This window comes from Watersipora subatra, chromosome 8 (assembly GCF_963576615.1).
Source record: "Watersipora subatra chromosome 8, tzWatSuba1.1, whole genome shotgun sequence".
Lineage (NCBI taxonomy): Eukaryota > Metazoa > Bryozoa > Gymnolaemata > Cheilostomatida > Watersiporidae > Watersipora > Watersipora subatra.
Window position 1 is genome coordinate 6961107 of NC_088715.1, and position 23602 is coordinate 6984708.

The following is a 23602-nucleotide window of genomic DNA, read 5'->3' on the forward strand; positions in this document are numbered from 1 at the left end:
ATTGTTAGCTATGACGTTTTTAAATGTAAACAAAATTGTGCATTGGTTTTCTATTATTACTGTATTACTATATTAATAATATTGGTTATTCTAATAATATCAGTGCATTTTACTTCTAATATTGGCCAATATTGCATTTCTCCTATTGCAGGAGGAGAGATATAAACATATACTCTTTTCCATTCATTATTGCTGTTTGTTGTATATAATAACACCCACACCCAGTACATTACAGCTACCATTGCAGTTATCCTATTGCACTGCAGTGCCATTTGACTGCTAATATTGCATTTCTCAACCATCAGTACCCTTTCTTTTTTCCAATTGCACTGAAGTGCCATTTGACTGCTAATATTGCATTTCTCAACCAACAGTACCCTTTCTTTTTTCCAATATCACTTTGGTCGTGGGCTGTATGACAGTGGAATTTCTAGTATATATATGTATGATATATATATGTATAATATATATATATATATGTATGTATAATACATATATATATAGTTCTGGAAGGACATCTGGGAGAAAGAGACTACTCATAACACCAGTGCAAATTGGCTGAAGAGGCTTAAAGAGAGCTACCAACACACTGTGGTTCAGCAAGGACTCACCATCAGCAAAGAAGACATCAAGTGCAGAGTGCAGCGTATGAAGAACTGGGCAGCACCTGGTCATGACATGATTCAAGCCTTCTGGTTAAAGAAATTGACATCACTTCACACTAGAATGGCTAAGCAGATGGAATGCCTAATAGAAGAAGGCGACCATCCGGAATGGCTGACCAAAGGACGAACTGTACTTCTGATAAAAGATCCAAAGCAGGGGCCGATTTCCAAGAATTATCGACCAATAACGCCCTTGCCCACCACCTGGAAACTGCTCTCAAGAATAGTTGCAGACAAACTGGAAGAGCACATGGGTCGCTATATGACCAGTGCTCAGAAAGGAATTGGGCGCAACACCCGAGGAGCTAAACATCAGTTACTGGTGGATCGGACGGTCTGTCAAGACAGCAGGAGAAGGCATACCAACCTTGCCATGGCTTGGATCGACTACAAAAAGGCCTATGACTTAATTCCCATAGTTGGTTACTTGAGTGTCTCAATATGTACAATGTTCACCCTGCTCTTGTGGCATTCATCAAGATGTCAATGACCAAATGGAAGACGGAACTGGAGGCTAATGGCAAAAAGCTGGCGAGTGTAAAAATTAAGCGAGGCATTTATCAAGGTGACTCCTTATCACTGCTGCTCTTCTGCATATGCCTAAACCCTCTAAGCAATATGCTGGAGAAGTCTCACTATGGGTACCAGTTTAAGAGTGGCACCAAGATAAACCACCTCTTCTACATGGATGACATCAAGTTGTACGCTAACAAAGAAAGGGACATTGATTCGCTAATACACCTCATGCAGGTATACAGCAAGGACATCGGAATGACCTTAGGTATTGAGAAATGTGGAAGGCTAATTCTTAAGAAAAACCATTCTATGCTCACAGATGGCCTAAGAATGCCAAATGATATCATCAAAGATATAGAAGAAGGGTACAAGTACTTGGAGATTATGCAAAGCAACATCAACCACGAAGCCGAGGTATGTCACAAAGCCATTACTGAATACAAAAAACGCCTTCGGCAGGTCCTACGGAGCCAGCTCAATGCCAAGAACCAAGTCATGGCAATAAATACCTACGCACTGCCAGTAATAAGATATCCAGCAGGCATAATAAAGTGGACTGAGGAAGCCATCAAGGAAACAGATATAACAACTCGTAAACTGCTGACCATGCATGGAGCACTCCACCCAAAATCTGATACTACGAGATTGTATCTCGATAGGAAAGATGGCGGTAGGGGACTCAAAACTGTACAGCAGACAGTGAAGGAGGAAGAGCAAAGCATCAAAGCCTATGCAGCCTCTATGGCCACTTCGGATAAGTTGCTAGCTGAATTTCAATCGGCTGCTCTTACAATGGACCTTCGCCCTGATGATGAGGAAATTGACTGGCACACGAAACCTCTTCATGGTGCTTACCACCGACAAATATCTAAGGTTGGCGATCTTCACCAGACATATATGTGGCTGAACAAAGGAAACCTAACGGCCAATACAGAGTCGCTAATCATGGCAGCCCAGGAGCAAGTGCTCCCAACAAGGCAACTCCAAACAAAAATCTATCACACTAGAGACGATCCTAGATGCAGACTGTGCAAAGATGCACCTGAGACCATCCAACACATCATCAGTGGATGCAAGCAGCTAACAGGAAATGCATACACTGAGCGGCATAATCATGTCGCAGGTGTTGTGTATAGAAGTCTATGTGACGAGTATGGCCTTAATAAACCACAACACTGGTGGGAAACTCCTGGTAAGGTCAATGAAAATGATCGCGCTAAGATCCTCTGGGACTTCTACATCCGGACTGACAAGCATGTCCTAGCCAACCAACCAGATATAGTGGTGGTGGACAAGGAGAACAAGAGAGCTACTATAATAGATATAGCAGTACCCAATGACTACAATATAGACAGCAAAGAAAAAGAAAAGGTAGAGAAATATCTCCCTCTTGGAGAAGAGATTGAAAAATGCTTGGATGTAAGAACAACTGTAATCCCAGTAGTCATTGGGGCATTGGGTGCAATAACACCGGCGCATAAAATGTGGCTTGCCCAAATACCAACAACAATCAACTCAGGTGAGTTGCAGAAAAGTGCGCTATTGGGAACGGTTAAGATCTTGAGGCGAGTGCTCAAACTCCCAGGTCTCCGGTAGGAGACCCGAGTTAGAGCAGAAACTACCACCCATACGGGTTAACCGGGGTGAGGAAACAATTTTTTTTATATAATGTGAACATGTTGTAAACATGTTGGGGAAATTGGAGAAAATGTCTATATGCTCAACATATATATATATCTCAAAATTTGTCATCTGTTCAAATGTCTGCCTGTCCAGCTATAGCTGTTAAAATCTTGGAATGAAGAGTCCATATCGCAGAAGATTTGATCTCAGAACCTCTCGTTCACCAAATGATATGCTAAACCATTGAGCTACGCGGGATTGATGGGTTTATTACGCGATACGTGTCGCTCTGTGGGAGAAAATACACACACCGCTCTGCATCACGGCGCGATGTCAATCTATGCTGGCTCCCACGGCTCTTATTAGTAAGTTTAGCAATACTAGCTTACTCAAATTAGTCATTGCCAATATGCCAGGCTAATGGCAAGTGGCAGGCAACTACTGTACCATTACATTAATAACCGTGCAGCACCAGGCATTCACCTAGTATTATACTATAATTCACTTTGAGCGCTTTTTCTTTATTGTCATTTATGAAACTTACATTTCTAACGACTAGAAATTCCCACTGTCATACAGCCCACGACCAAAGTGATAATGAAAAAAAGAAAGGATACTGATGGTTGAGAAATGCAATATTAGCAGTCAAATGGCACTGCAGTGCAATAGGATAACTGCAATGGTAGCTGTAATGTACTGGGTGTGGGTGTTATTATGTACAACAAACAGCAATAATGAAAGGAAAAGATTATATTTTTATATCTCTCCCCTTGCAATAGGAGAAATGCAATATTAGAAGTAAAATGCACTGATATTATTAGAATAACCAATATTATTAATACAGAAATTAATAATAGAAAACCAGTGCACACTTTTGTTTACATTTCAAAGCGTCATAACTAACAATATCAAGAAGTTGTGATATTTATGTAGATTTTTAGAAAATCTATTTAACAAAATTATTTAGAAAAAATAATAACAGAAACATATTGCCCAACATCGGTCACTATATACTTCGATCTTGTAAATTGTAATGCTTATTCTTATAATTAAATCTTATAAAACCGAATAATTATTCTTATAATTAAATATTGTAATAATTTCATAAGAATCGTTAAAAAAAATATCATTGTCATTTCCTTTACTTTCACGGCTTTGGATATCAGTTGGAATACCATAGTACTCACAAGTGTCCAAGATGGCAGTTACTTTGAAATCGGCAAAAAAGAAATGATTACTTTTCAGTACTTCTACGTTGATCACAGAAACCTTCGGCAATTGGACAATGCTATAGACTGGTGAAACGTGCACGTTTTTTTCGTGAAATGCGCAGGACTTAATGGTTCCATTCTCTGTCGCTCGGCGATTTGTTTGCCGGTCTGAATTTTGATAAAAATAAGGCTTGTCAAGTTTTAATAACGATTTCAAGCCGAATTAATCTGTCTATTTATGTATAATCCGATCAGATGGATAAGGATTAGGAAATTTTCTACAAATAATAAAGACTTTGTAACATATTTAAATAGGTTTATATGTGTTTTGTATCGTTATTATACTTAAACGACTCCATTGAAAAATGGTTAAATTTGTTGATGAGATTTCGGTACAAGGGTTTGTGACGGCCGTTGATGAATAATTTTCATGAGTTGTGTGCACATATCCATTTATCATAAATCTCCCAAACAATCGCTTCGCTCGTGTTTGGTCGTGGGACAATATATATATATTATATCATTCAGACGCAGTTTGACTAACTTTTCATTCAACTCTTCAAGCCGGGCCTGAAGAGTGCATCGCATGAAACAGATTTGTAGCGTTTTTACTAAAAATTTACTTCTAATATTTCTTCCATTATTCTTTACTCCACTAATTATCTCTTAGGTTTTTAGTGTAGTTCTCTTTTCATATGCTTTTGCACTCGTTTTTAGTTACTATATATACATATTCATATGTATACATACAGTTATGTATACATATGAATTTATATAAATTCGATTTGGCGAGTATCAGAAAAATTCTGCTAATGACGGAAATGGTCTTAGTGCTTAGAAAAACTTGCTAATTTTCATTGTTATGGTTGCTCGTGTCCCAAATTTACGTTCTATATAAAACATTATTTTTACAAAATAATCACTTGAAAGCATTTACATGCAAAATGACTGTGTAAAAAAGCCAATCTTTTTCAATGACAATATTATTACTACAATATTTAAAAAACAAATAATTCAAGGTTGCCTTTGATAAATGTGCCAGTATTTACCGATAACAGATAAGATAAGGTAACAGATAAGATCAATAACAGATCAATAGAAAAGCCGCTGCATGATTGTAGGACAAAAACACAAAAATACTGCATTGTTCACTAACCTTACCACACAAGAAAGACCTGTCAACCACACAAGACAGACCTGTCAACCACACAAGACAGACCTGTCAACCACACAAGACAGACCTGTCAACCACACAAGACAGACCTGTCAACCACACAAGACAGACCTGTCAACCACACACGACCTGTCAATTATAGATCTAAATAAAAAGCAATTAAAAATCAACAAATATTTAAAAAAACAATCTGATTGGAATTTATGGCAGTTACATAAAATTATCAGCAAAAGTTACACTTGGCATATGACAAGTGCAAACAATTTTCTACTAATCAAGATGTAAACTTAGTGAGAAGGGCTCTTTTCCACAACATAAGATGCTCAGTGTCTCAGTATGGTACCGCTATGTCATGGTATCAGCTACCACCTAGCTTAACAGTAAGTTTTTTCGCCATAGTGAGAGATATTTGTGTGTATATTAGAAGACAACCATCTCAATCTACAAGTAACCTTTAGTGAGAAACATACACAAGGTTAATACTATCATTATGTTCAAACCTGTGTGAAATTTCCATGTTTTAACATAGTAGTTTCGGAAATGCACCGAAACTACTATGTTATTTATATTTATAAAAACTTAAGTTTTTATAAATATTTTGCCGCAGTAGCTTTTAACCCATCAAAAGGCAAAACGAAATAGGACAGGATACAAACAGAAAAAGCCAAGCCATGCAATTGGACTAACTATTTTAGTGCAAGTCTAGATGTATGCAAAACCTTTTGCACAGAACATGGCATAGACTACTTACTCTTCTTTAACAGTAAGGAGCCATGCTACGGTGTCCCTTAACTGTTTACTCTTTTCTTGTGGAATAGGAGGGTATTGACCTTGGCCTATTTTCAGACCTATAGCAACATCAGAGATACCTGCAAACTGTAATTATAAAGCCATATTTGTTATTCGTTGTCTGACATACTCAAACATTGTGGTTATCGTTTTGACAAGAGATGTTATACACGTTATATTAATGGCCAATAAAAGGCTAAATATTAAACGTCTCATAGCACTAGTTTATGACAAACACTTCGGGTTTTACCGAGAAGCCCGTATTAAATATAGATGCTCGCTACTTTGCAGTTTTGTTTCAGTCTGGTCTAATCATCTAGTCGTAATCTGATCACGTGACCCATACTTCCTGCCAAATGCCGCGAACAATTTTTGCAGATTTTCCGACTAGCGCAGGTGACCAACAGGCTGCTCATGTTTATCAGAGGATATGTACTCATTTCAAGCTAAGGTTAAAAGATTAAACAAAGTTTTATGGTAGGTTTTGATATATCAGTGCTGAAAGTGACAGCATTACAATGATGATGAAATATGTAGATGTGTAAGAACAATAGACATGGTTTTATTGAATGCGTGAAGTATATTTGTGAAAATATTTCGATGAATGAGGTTGCATGAAAGTGTAAACAGAAGCCATCGTGTTCAACTACGTCCCATTTGCTCCATTTTGGAAAGGGATTCCAATCTACGGTGTTTTCGTGATGGCTGCAATTAACTGTTCGTTTTTGAGCTTTTAAGAGCTTGTAATCACATATTTGGCACCTACAACACAACAAAGTAAGACATGGTGAACTTTTTGATACCAAATAATTGTAATGTGAATTTTGTTGCAAGTAAACCATTGTTTAGTAGTAAAAGCTTGTTTGACAAGATACAACCTATATCAATGACACTACATCTGTTTTGATACTTCGGAGCGATGCCATTGCTATCCCCCTGAGCAGAGAGAGTTGACCAAACATCTATCATGGCACGATTCTGCACACTGAGTGAACGGGTGATTCTTCAATACACACGATATTTTATGTATCGCCTCGTGGAATCACAGGTCATAGCTTAAATGTAGTTGTGCCATTCGCTAGACACACAGGGGGCTCAACAATAAACAGCCTCAACTTTATTGTTGTCAATTTTGATCTATAAGTTATTGTTAATATTATTTACTGCTAATACCATTAATAAACAACAGAGATTTAATAGGGCGAGGTGCAACTTTTTGTTACCCAAAGCGAAAAGATTGAAAAGTACTTTAACAGTGATTTGCATCGCTACTATTAATCTACTGAAACTCGGCTTCAAATGAAATGCAAAAAAATTAGCTTTCTGTTAGTATGACTCAGTAGATGTAAAATTATAGCAAATTGATTAAAAAATAGAAAGCCATTGTTTATATTCTGTAATCTTATTGACAAGCAGTTACATTCAACTATTGTACTATTTAATGAGCTTCTGTACCAAGATTCACAAACAATTTATATAATTTATCTATAATAACGATGTAATATTAATAAAAATACAATAATTCATATATTTAATTGACTAAATTGCATATACCGAACACAAATCTGTAAGCAGCTCATAAATCTTTCAAACATGTCCACATCTGTTGAAGAGTTACACCTGGCTCCATGCTGCTATTTGTCTCTCAATACAGTATGCCCTCAGGCTACCGTGTCCCTGTTATACAATTTCTTTGCTTTACGATGTGGAACACACTGCTTTTTTGTTCCTACCATACAAAACTTTATTCGCCATTTGATGTCAACACAAAATTTTCTCATAATTCAAATTTGGCAGTCGGTTTGCTAAATGCGTCGGAATAACAAAGATGTCGGTATGCTATTCACTGAAATCCTTACGACAGGAATACGATACCCACTTTGTCACAGTCCAGCATTATTTGTTTTAAGTTATACTAAAAGTGAAACTAGAAACAGTGATAAACTTTTAGACCTTAACAGAGTGAAAGTTTAGTGAAATATGTACTAAAACTTAGCTTCAGGTGTGTTTAGTATGCTAAATTCATTCAAATTAAAGTCAAAGTTTATGTTATACGCCTGTCTCGAAGGTAAGAACTCCCTACGGTACATACTGGACATAGTAATGTTGCATTTTATTGTAGATCACAACCAGTAAATACACTAAATACACTAAAGTTATTGTAGGTAACTACAGTTACTAAGGTTAGCATACTATTTTGATACTAATTTTTAATACGTACAGTACGTATATAAAATGTTGATGCTTTTTACCAGGGGATGTTTGCATTAAATCATTACTTTGGGTTTCTATATTCTTCGATAAGACATTTTTGCCTTAAGATGCCAACACCGGGAACGAATTAATATCATTAATTCATGTGTGAAAACAAGTAATTGGCAGAAGGTTTCGGCCAGCAGGTAATATGAATATAACCTAACAACACCTGATTTTAGCAGAGACAGACTGAAGAAAATCGGCCAACTCTTACCAAACCTTTGAAATAATACACAACCGTCAAGTTTGGTCTTTCATAGGCATTTCCCATTAAGGATGATAAAACGACATTAACATTATTACTTACTGCTAATCTTCGTGTGGCCATAAAATAAAGAATGCATCCAGCAGCCCAGACATCACTTTTGTCAGTAGCCTTTTGTTCTAAAATCATTTCTGGTGCATTTGAAGAGGAACAACCAACACTTTGTAAGCTCAGTTGTTGGCTCATCTCCCTGTAGTAAATGAAATTATTCAGCGTTAAAGATAACTTTGATTTATCTACTACAAAATCTTATAAAAGTATCACCTACTGATAACCAATGATTCAACTGGTGAATTTATTAATTTAATTTTAATCAGTGAAAATATAGACAAGACTAGACGACTCCAGTGAAGTCTAACAAGAACTAAAAATATGAATAACAAATCAAAATTTAATAGACAGTATTTTAAAATTAAATCTATACAAATATAATCATGATATTTCATTTTTCCATTATGACTTGGATTTTTAAGATGTGATTGCATCAAAATATAGTGGATTTTAACAAAAAGTGTTGATTTTTTCTATCACTTGTTGCTTGTTTGAGGCGATCCCATTATTGGGATACTTGAAGATTAAAATCGACAAAAATTGATTGCAGTAAACACGCTCAGAAAAAAGATGGGCCTAGACTTGTCCAAAATGATGTACTGTATATAATGAAACAATCTGTCTCTATCACCTGTATTCATATTGGCTATTGTGATAAAAGTCTTACGTGGCTCTATTGGCATACATTTTATTCTGTATTTGCTCATGATTGCTAGAATAAAACATAAATTTAGCTACAGATACATTATTATAGATGTCTCAAATGCCTCAAATACGGGAAATTAAAAATTCTCCACATTAGTTTCCTCTAAATGCTGTGTAAACATTTGAGTACCGACTACGAACGATTCTACCAGTCTACGGTAATTACGTCGCCGAGTTAATCTATTTCTTCGCGGTCTTGTATCAGCGAAGTTGTCAGTTGCTACCCACACCAGAAATTAGTTGCTAAATAAAATAACTAGAGCTGCACAATGATCGCGTTAATTAAACGATTAACGCGATCAATACAAATACACGATTAACTGAGTTGAGCCGATTAATCTTCCAATAAAATGCAACCGAGCTGATGATCATGGTGTGGTTCTCCTGTATTGTTTAATATAAAGGATTTTGCTGGTCTTTACTCAGGCATGATCTAGATAGTAATAAATTTTGCATAAATAGTAAGAGAAGTGAGTATAGTTTTTCGTTGTTTTATTCCGAAGAAAGTTAGTTGTGAAACTGCGACCTCTGCTCTCCTAGCGAGAGCGCTCCCATATACATATATTTTCCCCGGACCATATAATGGAACCGGGTAGGAAACCGTATAAAAATAAATAATTAATAGAGTCGCTAACACGTTGGCTTACTTACGGCCAAACTAATAAAGTATTAGCGAGTAAAATACATTATAAAGACAGACACAATATGCAAAATGTATATAAGAGTAATCATATGCAAATATACGTAAAAGTAAAAACATTAGAAATAAATTCGTTGCCAAAATATAACATTACCATAGCAGGTTACTACCATTTAATTTATGACAAGCAATACTTTCTTACCAATTAAATACAACCACAATTAGTTTGCACTCATCTATGAAAACACTAAGTGAGTCACTAACGTAAAACTTGTTTATACAACGAAAAAAGTGCCGTGTCGATCTAGTTGTAAGCGGCGGTTGTTAGTTGTTTGAACATGTTTCTAGGTAATAGCAACAACAGCGATTTCAGTATTATTTCAGTACTGTTTAATATCTTACAGTCTATTTTTTGTTTATATTTAAAAGATTTTTTTAAGTAAATTATACAAGTATTTTGATTTTTCAAAAAAATCACAATCGTATTTCAGCTTCAAAATAATAGTAATATAAGATTTTACACTTTATTGGAACATGAAAGCAGAAAACTGTCCTCCGTACTAGCTGACGCATTTTCTGACATTGTTGGAAGCATAAACAAGAAAGTGAAGTGCAATGTATGCCAGAAAGAATTTGCTTACCACCACAGCACATCATGATTAAGATATCATTTAACTGATTCTCATCATACCGCGCAGAATTCATCACCAGCTGTCGCAGACGATAACTACTACTACTGTCCCCTGTGAGGGGCTATTCTTTAAAGCTGGTAATATTATATGTAGGAAGAGGGCATCTCTTCATTAGGATAATGTGAATAAACTGCACTGCCTTAACTTTTGGCTGGCTTAATTATAGACTTTCATGGACTATTTTCATACTCATAATAATTAATACATTTCAACTTATATACATTGTACATAACATGTACTCCTGCTAACAATAACTGTCTCAAATATAATTAATTTGTATGTAGCTGTATTTTTGTTTTCGAATACCCGAGGACACTTATATTTCGCTAGTATTTAGTTTCGTGAGTAGCTCACAGAGTAAAATTTCGCCGCAACTTAATTTCGCAGCTCTGCTGAGTGTGAAAATATAGTGATGTGAAAATAAATGCAGTGGAACAAACATAATTAGATTCCTCAGGTTCAGTTCACCGATAAAAAAATGTCAATTTGCGACTAGTTTGTAATTTTGAACCGCAGGTAGAATGGTGTGGGCAAGGTCGATAATGCAATTTGATTGCTTGGTGCCATTTGTTTCTTGGACTATCAACAGGCCCGTATTCTCTGGGGCGGCTGGCCGGCCCCAACTTTTTGGGAATTTGTTACGGCTAAGTACAGTCCAACTCGGATAACTCGCCTTCGGATAAAATGTAACGTTTCATCTCAAACACAAGGTTAACTCGAACGGATTTGTTTGGTCAGTTCCAACGCAAAGATAAATTGCTTCAGATAACTCGACCTCAACATCATTTATTCGAAGTTATTTGCCCAACGGCCATGGACACGGTTTTTATCGCTGTAGAATATCACTTCATTCCAAGCCATAGAGACAAGCATCAACTTCTAGTAGTTCTTAGGCATCATTATTATCATCATCAGAGGCAAAATATTTTTGTTAACGACTTTTATAAAGGTTTGCAAAAGATTAAGTTTTATCAAACACCTGCTTGGCCATGTCCTATCGAAAGCGTAAAAACCTCCGAATGAACTTAAAAAAGCAGCAAAATTGACCTTTTGTCTTTTTTCTGAGCGTTTTAACTTCGGTCAAGTTTTGCCTATTTCAATTTAAAAACGTTTCGTCAGTCACATCACCTAAAACAAAACAAATCTCAAAAAATAGAAAAATGTTGATACTTTCGGATAAAAATTTTTAAAACTTCACACGAGAGGCCCGGCTGAGGCCCTACATGAAAGAAACCTGTTGGGGGCTTACACCGCCCCTCCACACCCTAGGTGTTCATAACTAGTCGCCTAACATTAGCCACCCCAACTTGCAACCAGTGAATACAGGCCTGACTATCAATGAACAAAGCTATTTAGTTTTGCTTTTTCGCTCGTTTGTTATGATAGTTTAGTTTCGCACATGAAATTTTCGCGAGAGGATGACACCGCGAAAACGCGAAAGTTAGATGAGGCGAATACATAAGTGTCCTAGGGTAAGCAGGTTTTTGCTAAATTAATTCTAAGATTAATCGAAGATTAACTGGTTCAGACCAGGTATTAATCACGATTAATTTTTATAATCGTTGTGCAGCTCTAAAAATAACCAAGCCATGTCTTTAAAAAGAGCACGTTCGAATATATGGGGAAACCAACTACATCCCTAAAAAGGTCATGTATAGTCAACGTTATCTAGTCAGTATGGCGTTAACAAGGGTTAATAAAGCTTGCACCAGGTTGGCGGTTTGTGGACTCACCTGTTTTCGCTTAGTAGTGTGGAGCATAAAATATTTTGAGCTCTTATTATTTGGTTCGTTGAAATTGAGTCGAACTACGCAAAAGTACCTGTCAATACAGCTCTGACTACACTTCATAAATCCATATATCAGACAACATTTCAGCACAGGTGGCAACGGGGCTTTGATGTATTCAATATGCTCTGCAAATCATGTTTTGCATTATCTTCAACAACATTGTCTTATAATATAATTTTTACAAGCCAAACATTTTTCATTTTGGCATAAATTTTTATTAAAAACATCTATACAAGTTGTGGCCACTCGCATAGTTTCAGTTCATATAATAGGACAAATTAATCTACTGCAGCAAACTCAAACAAAACATATTATGGTTTGTGCAGCACACAGTCATGTCTCCCTTTCCTATTTATGGCAGTTTCTAGACTGACACAGCTGCTCCGCTGGTGACGCCACATAAACGAACTCTGAGTCACCTTCGCAGGAACTGGGAGCAATTCTGTTGTTCGTCAATAAAACGTGTCGATGCAGTAATTCAGTAAATATCGATGTCGATGCGCTATCTAGTAATTGAGTAAAACCCTAACTTCGAGATCACAGAAGATCACAGACAAAGCGTTTTACGAGCGATAACATTTATGATGACCTATATATTTATGATGACCTATATATTTATGATTGGTTGATCCAGAGATGCTCATGGCAAAAAATTTTCTTTTAATTTTTACTCACCTTTAAAAGGCTAATTACTCCAAGCTTATCAACTAAAAGAGCGGTAGGACACCGGATTACTAATTACAGGGCAAAAAAGATGCTAAAAATAGTAAACTATCATAGACCCCATTCTCTGTCACCTGTTGACACAGAAATGGTGTGTGGCAACCATACTGTTACACTTACATAGCATATTTCTTTGCTAGACCGAAGTCTCCAATTCTCAATGTGTCATCTTTACTGATGAAGATGTTTTTGGTAGTGAGATCTCTATGAAGAACACCACTGCTGTGCATGTATTCAAGACCTTTACAGACCTGCACAAACCATTCCCATATCTGCAAATATTGACATGCAATAAATCAATGGCTATATTTTCTATAAACTCAAAGGATCAGAAACCAGTTATTTACTATTTACAAATTGTAGTAAAGTCAAGCAATCTTAGAAAGAAGCAATGTTTATATATAGAAACAATGTTTATACAGTAGACGCTCCTATAACGTAAATTCCAAATAACATAAAAATTTTATGAGAAGTCTTTGTTTCCTACTACGTAAAAATTCCATATAACGTAAAGTGTCACGTCGGGCGACTTTTCAAAATAAATTGAATGTTTAGCAAATAAATTCACATGCGTTTAGCTTTATATCTATTATATAACTTTCGCGACATTCTAGTTCGTCGTAATAGATCATAAAATGTGTTGACAAAATGGCGAATAAGATAGCTGCACAATTGTTCATAAATATAAAGGCGATCGATTGGCGCAGGTGTTACAGCGTCGGTCTACCAGCCTTAATGTCACGAGTTAGAGTATCGTCGAAAATTATATCCTAACCATGACCCCTGGATAGTACCCCTGACTAGTACTACCATGACCCCTGACGATGAACAGGTAGAACCGCTTTTTATAGTAAAAAGATTTTGCTATTTCGCCTTATTGTAGACGTACAAAATATTTGTTACTAGCTTTACTTTGCAAAATAGACTGCTGTTTTACAACAAAAAAACAAAGCATTGTAAATGAACGTCGAAAATGTGCAAGCCCTATCAACTTGTTGTAAATTATGGTCTATGAAACCAGTGAGCTTGATCTTAAAAAGGAGAAAAGTTGTCGATGTGAACCAATAAAACTGCAGGTACGTACAGACTACAAATTAAAAGAGTTAAGTCTAGTTTTTCCTTTTTGTATATCCAAAAGGGTTTGAAAAGATCTTGGAACGGATTAGGCAATTTACATGTATTTTACTGTTCGTATAATGTAAATTCCCTGTAATGTAAACGTGCCTGGAACGGATTATATACGTTGTAGGAGCGTCTAAATAAAAACGTATATACGTTGTAGGAGCGTTATAAATAAAAACAATGTCTATAAGTAGAAACAATGTATATATATATATATAGACATAGTATTTATATGTAAAAACAATGTTTATACAGAGACGCTTTTTTAAACGATGACAGAGTGATACACTAATCAACAAAACTTGTTTATACTGATTATCAAATGTGTAAAAATTCCAAAACTTTCACCTTGGCAATATAATGATCTATTTACAAAAACAGTTTTTTTTAGAAGAAAAAAATTCAACTCTTTATGACCCATATGCTCATAATTAAAAACTTCACACTGATCACAAATTGACAATCACACCATAAAACTTTTATTTGAACGCCATCTTTATTTAAACAACACCTTTATTTGAGCGCCAATATGAGTGAAGGGTTGAAAAATAGAGCGCCACCCTTTAATTGAACGTCACTCCATTTACATACCAATACTATTTGACTGATACTATTTTACAATTTTAATCTTCACGAACCCATAATAGCAAGTGATCATTAGATGTGTCCACAAAGCGGTACTAATAATGACTCGATTACGTCAATAGCAACTCAACTCATAGTCCGTTTTCCAACTTTAGATTTTTTTGTTAGAAACTTTGAATGCAACAGAGACAGTTTGTATCAGGCTAATAGTAGTTCATTTTAAATGAGGTCTTGATACTTCAATGCATGCAAGAAAATGTTTTTGCACTTATGATGGAAAATGTGCTAGTAATTTGATTATACACAGTTTCTCTTTATTTGTGCTAGAAGTTTCTATTCAAAATGGCATTGCGTAAAAGTTTTTTCTGCTAAAAAAAATTTGGACGCTAATATGGACTAACTCAGGTGTACAGGAGATGCATTGTGGTCGGAAGATGCTTTGTGGGAGGTATTGAACAGCCCGGAAAATATGAAATGATTCTCAACAAAAGCAATGATCAGAACGCAACTGGCAAATGATGCTAATATTTTTGCTTTAAAAATTTTAATATTTGTTAGAATGTGAATTTTTCTTCCTGCATATATTATAATTTTGGTTTGTTTAGGTCACCTGTTTTTGAATATATATGTAGCCTTTGATAGACTATTACTATTATAAAATTTATAAATTTACAGATTTATAGCATATTATTTGATAGCATCCTTGCGGTAATCTGATCTGACAATGGATCGACGCTTGTAACTACTCTTCTATTCCATATAAAAAGCTAGTTTTGGCTGCAAACTGTAGCAAACAAATCAATGAGTGCAATGAGCTTTTATGCAATGTTAAATATCGTTATAAAATAAAAATGTGCCTTCAAATATAAAATGAAATAAAAAACTTAAAAGCTCCAACAAATTGCAGCGCAGGCTATTGGAGGTCTACGACACACTGGAGGTAAGTAAGCAAACTCTTTGCTTGCAAAAGGGTAAATGTTGCACCGTCTTAAGGACAAAATAGAGGCGACATTCGATTCACCCTTGAAAGAATTAAATTCATCTTCACAATATTCTGACCGAGGTATTTGAATACAATTTTGAACGTCACCTATAATAAAGTGCCACTCTAAGGGAAGGGCTGAAAAATAGTGCTATGGCATTCAAATAAAGGTTTTACGGTATATGAATGAATAGTGGCAATAATTTCTACCTCGACTTCAGCGAGCTCCTCTCCCTCGGTAACCCTGTCATACAGATTGCCGAGCTCGCAGTACTCCATTACAATGCCAATTACCTGTCCCTCTAAACATAACGAGTGTTATAAAGTAAGAAGTGCCATCTGCACACAATGCTATGCTATAAAATGCCTGCAGTCAGGAAGTACAATCAGGGTAACTACAGGTAGAGCAGTGAATTACCTCAGAATTGTCACACTTCTGCAAAACTCTTCAAAACCTTTTAAACCAACTGCAAATAAAATTTAAACATAAAGAAATGCTTAAAGATAAGCCCAAACTTGCATTGGCCTGAAATAATGTTTACTAGATGCGTATTTACATTATTACTGGATAATCATATTCCAAACACTAGTGAAAACTCAAATCAGGAAAAGACATCAAAGCAAACCAATATGACAACAAAACCAAATCTATTAAAAAATAGTCAACACAACCTAACATGCACAAACACTATTGTCAAAACAAGAGAAAATCTTCACAAAACATATTAAACACATTTGCGACATTAAAATATGGCTCACCAATATAATGGTCGAAGTACTGGACGATGTTGGGATGAAACAGCCCCTTGAACACCTCTACTTCCCTGAATGCACTAGCTTTATATTCTTCCTTCAACAAATCTTTGTCGACAATCTAAAAAAGTTTAAAAACTTGCCAAAATGTTAACCATCTATATATAAATGTGACTACCACACTCAACGTAAGTTCAAACATGTAGAAGTTTCTTGAAACATTGTAGGTTTGTAAGAGAAAGGAAACAGACAAGCAAAATTAAACAATAACTAAAAATATGATTCATTACTATTTTTAAAATGTTTATGTGAAGATTAGGGTGAGTAACGTCCTGTATTTCTACTAGCACCACAAGCTCCACACCTACACACAGCCGAGCCTGTGGTTCCAATTTATGTCTTCAAAATAGAATGACAATGAAAACTTTTGTTGTCGAGTGTTACTTCCATATTTCAATCCTCACAATACAAATTTAACTATAGGATGAATGTCAGCAAAGGTTAACACATAAGGTTTGTTGATATTAAAAACTTTTATCCAGATAAAGTGATTTTTCTTCAACTGAACTAAGCACACCCTTGTGAACTTGTTTAGCGAAAAATCATCTCTTGGCAATGTGTATAGAAATACTGAAAGCTTTAAAAATGTCGACAAATGGTTGAGCACTTACAGTAGATGCTCCCATAACGTAAATTCAACTTAATTTAAGTTCCACTTGATGTAAAGAATTCATGTAAAACTTTTTCTTCATATTATGTAGGTAATTCCATGTAACCTAAAGTCCTACGTCGATACGAGTTCTCAAATTCGATTTGAACAACTAAGTCCCATAGTCAGCTTTAACGATATTGCCTCCTCTTTGCTGCATATGGGAGAGAAAACAATGTACAGGGCATCTTCATTAAATATACCAGTACTTGTTTACACTCTTATCAAAAGTGCTAAGAAAAAGGGAAACACAAACTGATAATACTACAGTCACTGTACAGTCATTAAGTTAAAAATTCATGTCTAGCTTATTTCAATTTGAAGGACCAAAGAGGTAAGTCTGAGATGATGAGTTGAAATCTTTGGTGTTCAATATGTGTATCTTATACACATATTGAACTTTGCATTTTTAACATTTTACAACATTGAGATCAACGGTTCCCAAAGTGTGAGCGTTTTCTTCTAACGGTAATGTAGGCACTTTTTTTAAATCAAAATTTGATTCTATAACAGCTTTTCAACAAAGTCTAACTCTTAATACATTAATTAAATCTCTGTTTATGTAAGATTGACGTTTAGCAAATACAGGACAGAAAAGAATAACTACATTGAAAACTGTCTATAAATAAATTTAGCTGTATCAGGGTTGGAAAAAAACCACAGTTTTTATGAAAAAACAAAAACAAGTTTTTTTGGTTTAAACCGGTTTTTATGGTTTAAACCGGTTTTTATAATTTTAAGTCTTGTTAACATCACTTACTATAGCTGCATGATTGAGTATTGAACATAAATATGTGGAATCATCTGTTAAAGATGGTACTGTGGGAGTTGTTATGGGAAAAAAAAAGAGAAAACATGGAAATTTCAGAATGAGTCTTACATCAAACATGATCGATGAAATACAGAGCAGAAATCTTATCACATAAAGTGAATATTTTACATACAGCTCTATGTATAAGTAGGAACTTCAATCCAAGTGATTAGTCATGTGGTAGTGTAGAGCAGAGCATAATGCAGATGCATTGCTAGTGTTTGGAGCAGTGGCAGATGACTCAACTTCTATCCCCTGAATATTAGCATCACTGTCTAAATTGGTGTTTTCAGTTTGACAATTTGTTATGTGAGCTTTAAGCCTATATGCCCGACCTCGCGTTATGACAGCACACCTATTACGTTTTGCCTTAAAACCTTTGCCTTTTGCAGTTCGAGTGAAAAACTGCTAAACGGGATCCTGTTTGCGAGGCATGTTGGAAATTTGAGGCACAACTTTAACTTTTAAAAACAGAAAAAACTTGATAAACTGAATTCTAACAATCCAACTACTTTGGCTTGTGCCTAATAAATGAAATATTAGTTTGCAAACTAATATTTGGCCCAAAAGGATTTTATTGTTTTAATTTTTTTTAATTTTTTTTTGTTTGCAGCGACTAAACTAGGTTAATGAGTTATATTGATATAATTCATACACGAATATGAATTATGAGATTATGTCTGCTTGTCATAGTTGGTGATGGGATTCTTTTGAGGAACCTAATATAGTTTACCTGTGAGAAGCAAAACATTTAGTGAGTTCTGTCTCCATAAATACAAAAGACAGACAGCTTACATAGTGAACTCACTCCTTACCTACACCATCGGTTTCACTTATGAGCCAACATGGGCAAGACTAAGAGAGTTAGAAGGCGGCACATTATAAAACTGCCGTGTTTACATACCACTAGGTGTTATATCTGTATAATATCTAATCATTTTGACCAAGGGAATATTTTCCCACGACCAAACACGAGCGAAGCGAATGTTTGGGAGCTTTATGATAAATGCATACGTGCACACAACTCCCAAAAATTATCCATCAACGGCCGTAACCAAACTCTTGTACCGAAATCCCATCAAAAAATTTAACCATTTTTGTGTAGAGTCGTTTAAGTATAATAATGATACAAAACACATATAAACCTATTTAAATATGTTACCAAGTCTTTGAAAAGTTGAGATAATATCCTAAAACTTACCCATCTGATCGGATAATACGTAACTAAACAGATTAATTTGGCCTAAAATCGCCATTAAAACCTGACAAGCCTTTTTTAATCAAAACTAAGACCGGCAAACAAAACGCCAATAAAGCCGTGCGACAGATAGTAGAACTATTAAGCCGTGCGCATTTCACAAGAAAAACATGCACATTTCACCAGTCTATGGCATTGTCCAATTGCCGAAGATTTCTGTAATTAACGTAAAAGTACTGAAAGGTAATCGTTTCTTTTTTGCCGATTTATTATTCGATTTTATAAGATTTAATTATAAGAATAATCTTTCGAATTTACAAGATCGAAGTATATATTGCCTGATGGTGTGAAGTATGTTACTCTTATTATTTTTCCTAAATATTTTGTTGATGATATTATGGCTGTGCCCATTATCCCGGTACTGCCAAGCCGTTTTTAATATCTTAAGTAACAGGCCTACATTTTCTTATAGATATACAAATATTTTTATGACAACCAACCAAAATCTGTTTAGATTTTTAAATTCAGCGTAATTTTTTGAATATAAATTCAGAAATCTAAATAAATATCTCAACTTCTTGATATTGGTTGCTATGACGTTTTGAAATGTAAATAAAATTGTGCATTGGTTTTCGTTTCGCAAACTTTAACACCAGTTTTCTTAGAACTATGTTTTTGCAGTAATGGTAAACATGCATTCAGTTAATTGACCATAAAATCTGCTGTAACTGAGCTTGAATCAAATTTTTTTTCGCAAAATACCTGAGAATTTTCTCCTGCCAGTGTAGATAACTCTAAATCTCACACACCCGACTTAACCATGATTTCTGTGATTATGACCCATTTCTTCATTTTGTTCCAGTTTGCAAAAAACTTCCATCCAAACACAGGTGAATGTTAATGTTCGCTTTCTGTTACAGATCGCTGTCAAAACCATTCTACATTCAACACAACCAACTTTCAAACTGTGTATATTACACATCAGCTTGCCATTTTATTTCTAATATTGCACTTCTCCTATTGCAGGGGAGAGATATAAACATACAATATTTTCCTTTCATTATTGCTACTTGTTGTATATAATAACAACCAGTACATTACAGCTACCATTGCAGTTATCCTATTGCACTGCAGTGCCATTTGACTGCTAATATTGCATTTCTCAACCAGCAATACCCTTTCTTTTTTCGAATATCACTTTGGTCGTATGCTGTATGACAGAGGAATTTATAGTTGTATTTAAATTAATGAGTATTATTTTTGAGAAAATCAAAGAATTATATCCAGAAATAGAGGTAGTAAAAGTTTTTCCGGAAGGGCGTGCTCAGCAGTTCAAAAGTGCTAATATTTTCAAACAAGCTGGTTTGAACGAGAGTTTGAATTAAAGTGAGAGTGGAAATTCTTTGCCACTAGTCACGAAAAATGGACCTGTAACTAGGCTGGGAGAGAGCTTGAAAAGGATGGTAAGTCGAAAGGTCTTTTGTGGAGCTATAGTAAATGATGCTGATTCATTCCATGCTTAATGTTTATGATCAAAGGCAATCATCGCCATCAAGATGAAGGAAATTCATAAAAATGAAACCTTTCTAAATGAAAGGTAGGGGGTGTCTTAGGAGTGAAGAGAACTAAACAAATTCATTGTGTACAGAGTGGTGCCTCTCACGAAAAGCTGCATGCTAGCTGTGTCAGGGGTTCTGAGGACCAAGCTATTCATAAAATATGAAAAAAGTCACAACTGTGATTCAAATCTAACCAAGCTAAATGTGGCGATCAGGTTGTAGGTAAAGATGTGAATGCGTCAAACATTAGTTGATTTTAATAGAAAGTATTGACTTTTTTCTATCCGTTAATGTTGTTTGTTGTTTTAGGTGATTTCATTGTCAAAATATTAGAAGATTACGATCAACAAAAATTGATTGCGGTAAAAACGCTCGTAAAAAATGGACCCAGACATGCCCAAAATGATGTATATAGTGAAACAATCTGTCTCTATCTCTCGTACTCACATCGGCTATTCCGATAAAAGTCTAGTCCTACGGTCTCTACTGGCATATATTTTATTTTGTATTTGCTCATGATTGCTAGGATAAAATTTTAAATCTAGCTATAGATTATTATAAATGTTTCAAACGCCTCAAATACAGGAAATTAAAAATTTGTCATATTAGTCTCTTCTGAATGCTGTGTAAAAATTTGAGTACAGACTACCATTTTGCCAGTCTATGGTAATTAGGTCATAGAGTTAACTTATTTCATCTCGGCCTTGTATCAGCGAAGTTCTCAGTTGCTACTCACACCGGAAACTAATAACTAGATAGAATAAGCAAGCTGCATCTTTGAATAGAATATGTTCGAACATATGGCGAAACCAACTGATTTCTAAAAAAGTCATGTATAGTCAACGTTATCTAGTCATTATTAGTATCAATTTGTAAAAAAAAGTTACTGGGCCCATTTGATTAGTTGATTTAGGTACAAAACAAATGGCTTTATGAGTTGACCGAAATAGCAAACGCAAAACGTCAATTTCTTTGAAATCAAGTAACCCACCAATACTGGCAAAGGGTTAATAAAACTATTCTTGCACCTGGTTGGCGGTTTGTGGACTCACCTGTTTTCACTTAGTAGCGTGGAGTATAAAATATTTTGAGCTCTTATTATTTGGTTCGTTGAAATTGAGTCGAACTACGCAAATGTATCTGTCAATACAGCTCTGATTACACTTCATAAATCCATCTATCAGACAAGATTTTAGCATAGGTGGCAACGGGGCTTTGATGTATTCAATATGATCTGCAAATCATGTTTTGCATTATCTTCAACAACATGTCTTATTATATAATTTTGACAAGCCAAAAAATTTTCATCTTGGCATAAAGTTTTTATTAAAAACATCTATCCAAGTTGTGGCCACTCACATAGTTTCAGCTCATATAATAGGACAAATTAATCTACGGCAGCAAACTCAAACAAAACATATTATGGTTTGTGCAGCACACAGTCATGTCTCTCTTTTCTGGGTATGGCTGTTTCCACACTGCCGCAACTGCTTCACTGGTATCGCCACATGAACATCCTGTATTCAATAAAACAAATGTAGTAAATATATGTCATTCATAGATATGTCGTTCTAATGCGTATCTACAGAAAGCTTTCAAATTGGGTGTTAGATATGAATAAATGTTTAACAAAAGCATAAGTACGCCAAGCCAACCATTCGAAGTTTTGTGTCTGGGAGTTGAAGATGAGCATTGATCAATCAATTCTCCTCACTTTCTACAAGTGAGAAGTGAACATAAATTCTAATTATAAATCTAAGTTACTAGCTAAAACTGCCAAAGAAAATTTAAAGCAAATATTATAACTAGGCAAAGCGATAAAAAAGTTATGAAACAATGATTCGTGATAGTAAAAAGTTATAATTTTATTAACTAGCAAATGCATTCATGAGTACTAAAATTAATACCTTTAGCATATTTAACACTCGTTCATCAATCTACGCCATTAAATGGCTAGATGCTATCGAAAGCCTTCAATTTAGCAATAAACATAGTTTATTTTGTAGCAAGAACGTACACGAAGTTACATTAAGGTCTCAAACAGGGAAATATAATCTGAATGTAAACACAACAATATATAGGTATATTGTTATATAGGATTCTCTTATATTGTGTATATAGGAGAATAAAAGTTGATGATTAATTTACCTCCATTCTCCTATTTCCCTCTGTAGCATAACGTTGTTGACGCTTGTCAGCTCGAACCATAAGCTGTCTGCCCCGAACTTAAACCACCTGATGCTCAAAAAACTAGAGTCACCTTTACAGGAGCAGCAAGCATTGCTAAAATTCTGTTGTTCGTCGATAAAACGTGTCGATCCCGTAATTCAGTAAATTGATGATGTCAATTAATTCAGTAAATGGCGATGTCGATGCGCGATCTAATAATTGAGTAAAACCCTAACTTCGAGATCACAGAAAACGTGTTTTACGAGCGATAAAATTTATTATGACCTATATAAAAAGCTTCGTGCTGATGAGTGGCTAAAGAAGAGATCATATATTTATCGCTCGTTGATTCGTTTCACATGTATCACTACGTATGTCACGAATGAAGCACCCACTCAAAGCTGAGCGCTTTAAAAGATGGCCTCATTCAAACGCTCATATCTCTGGACAGGGTTAGTCCACAAAGACAAAAATAACATCAAATTATAGCTGATGTTTTAGCCTTTTATTGGTCTTAATTTCATTTGGTCGACTTGTTTTCGACGCAATCACATCTTTAAATACCAGACAAAGCGTGGGAATTACCATCACTATGTGGTCATAAAAGCTTGTGA

General features: G+C 35.2%; 1 protein-coding gene across 1 annotated transcript in view; it reads right to left on the bottom strand.

Moving 5' to 3' along the window:
- LOC137401583 (uncharacterized) overlaps nt 1–23602 on the bottom strand; it is a 61385-nt gene that overhangs the window by 27675 nt on the left and 10108 nt on the right. Inside the window, exons 3-7 of the mRNA XM_068088012.1 lie at nt 16549–16663; nt 16000–16091; nt 13221–13372; nt 8542–8689; nt 5941–6065 (exon numbers count right to left, since the gene is read on the bottom strand). Coding sequence (XP_067944113.1) covers nt 5941–6065; nt 8542–8689; nt 13221–13372; nt 16000–16091; nt 16549–16663 — 632 coding nt within the window. The remainder of the gene's footprint in view (nt 1–5940; nt 6066–8541; nt 8690–13220; nt 13373–15999; nt 16092–16548; nt 16664–23602) is intronic.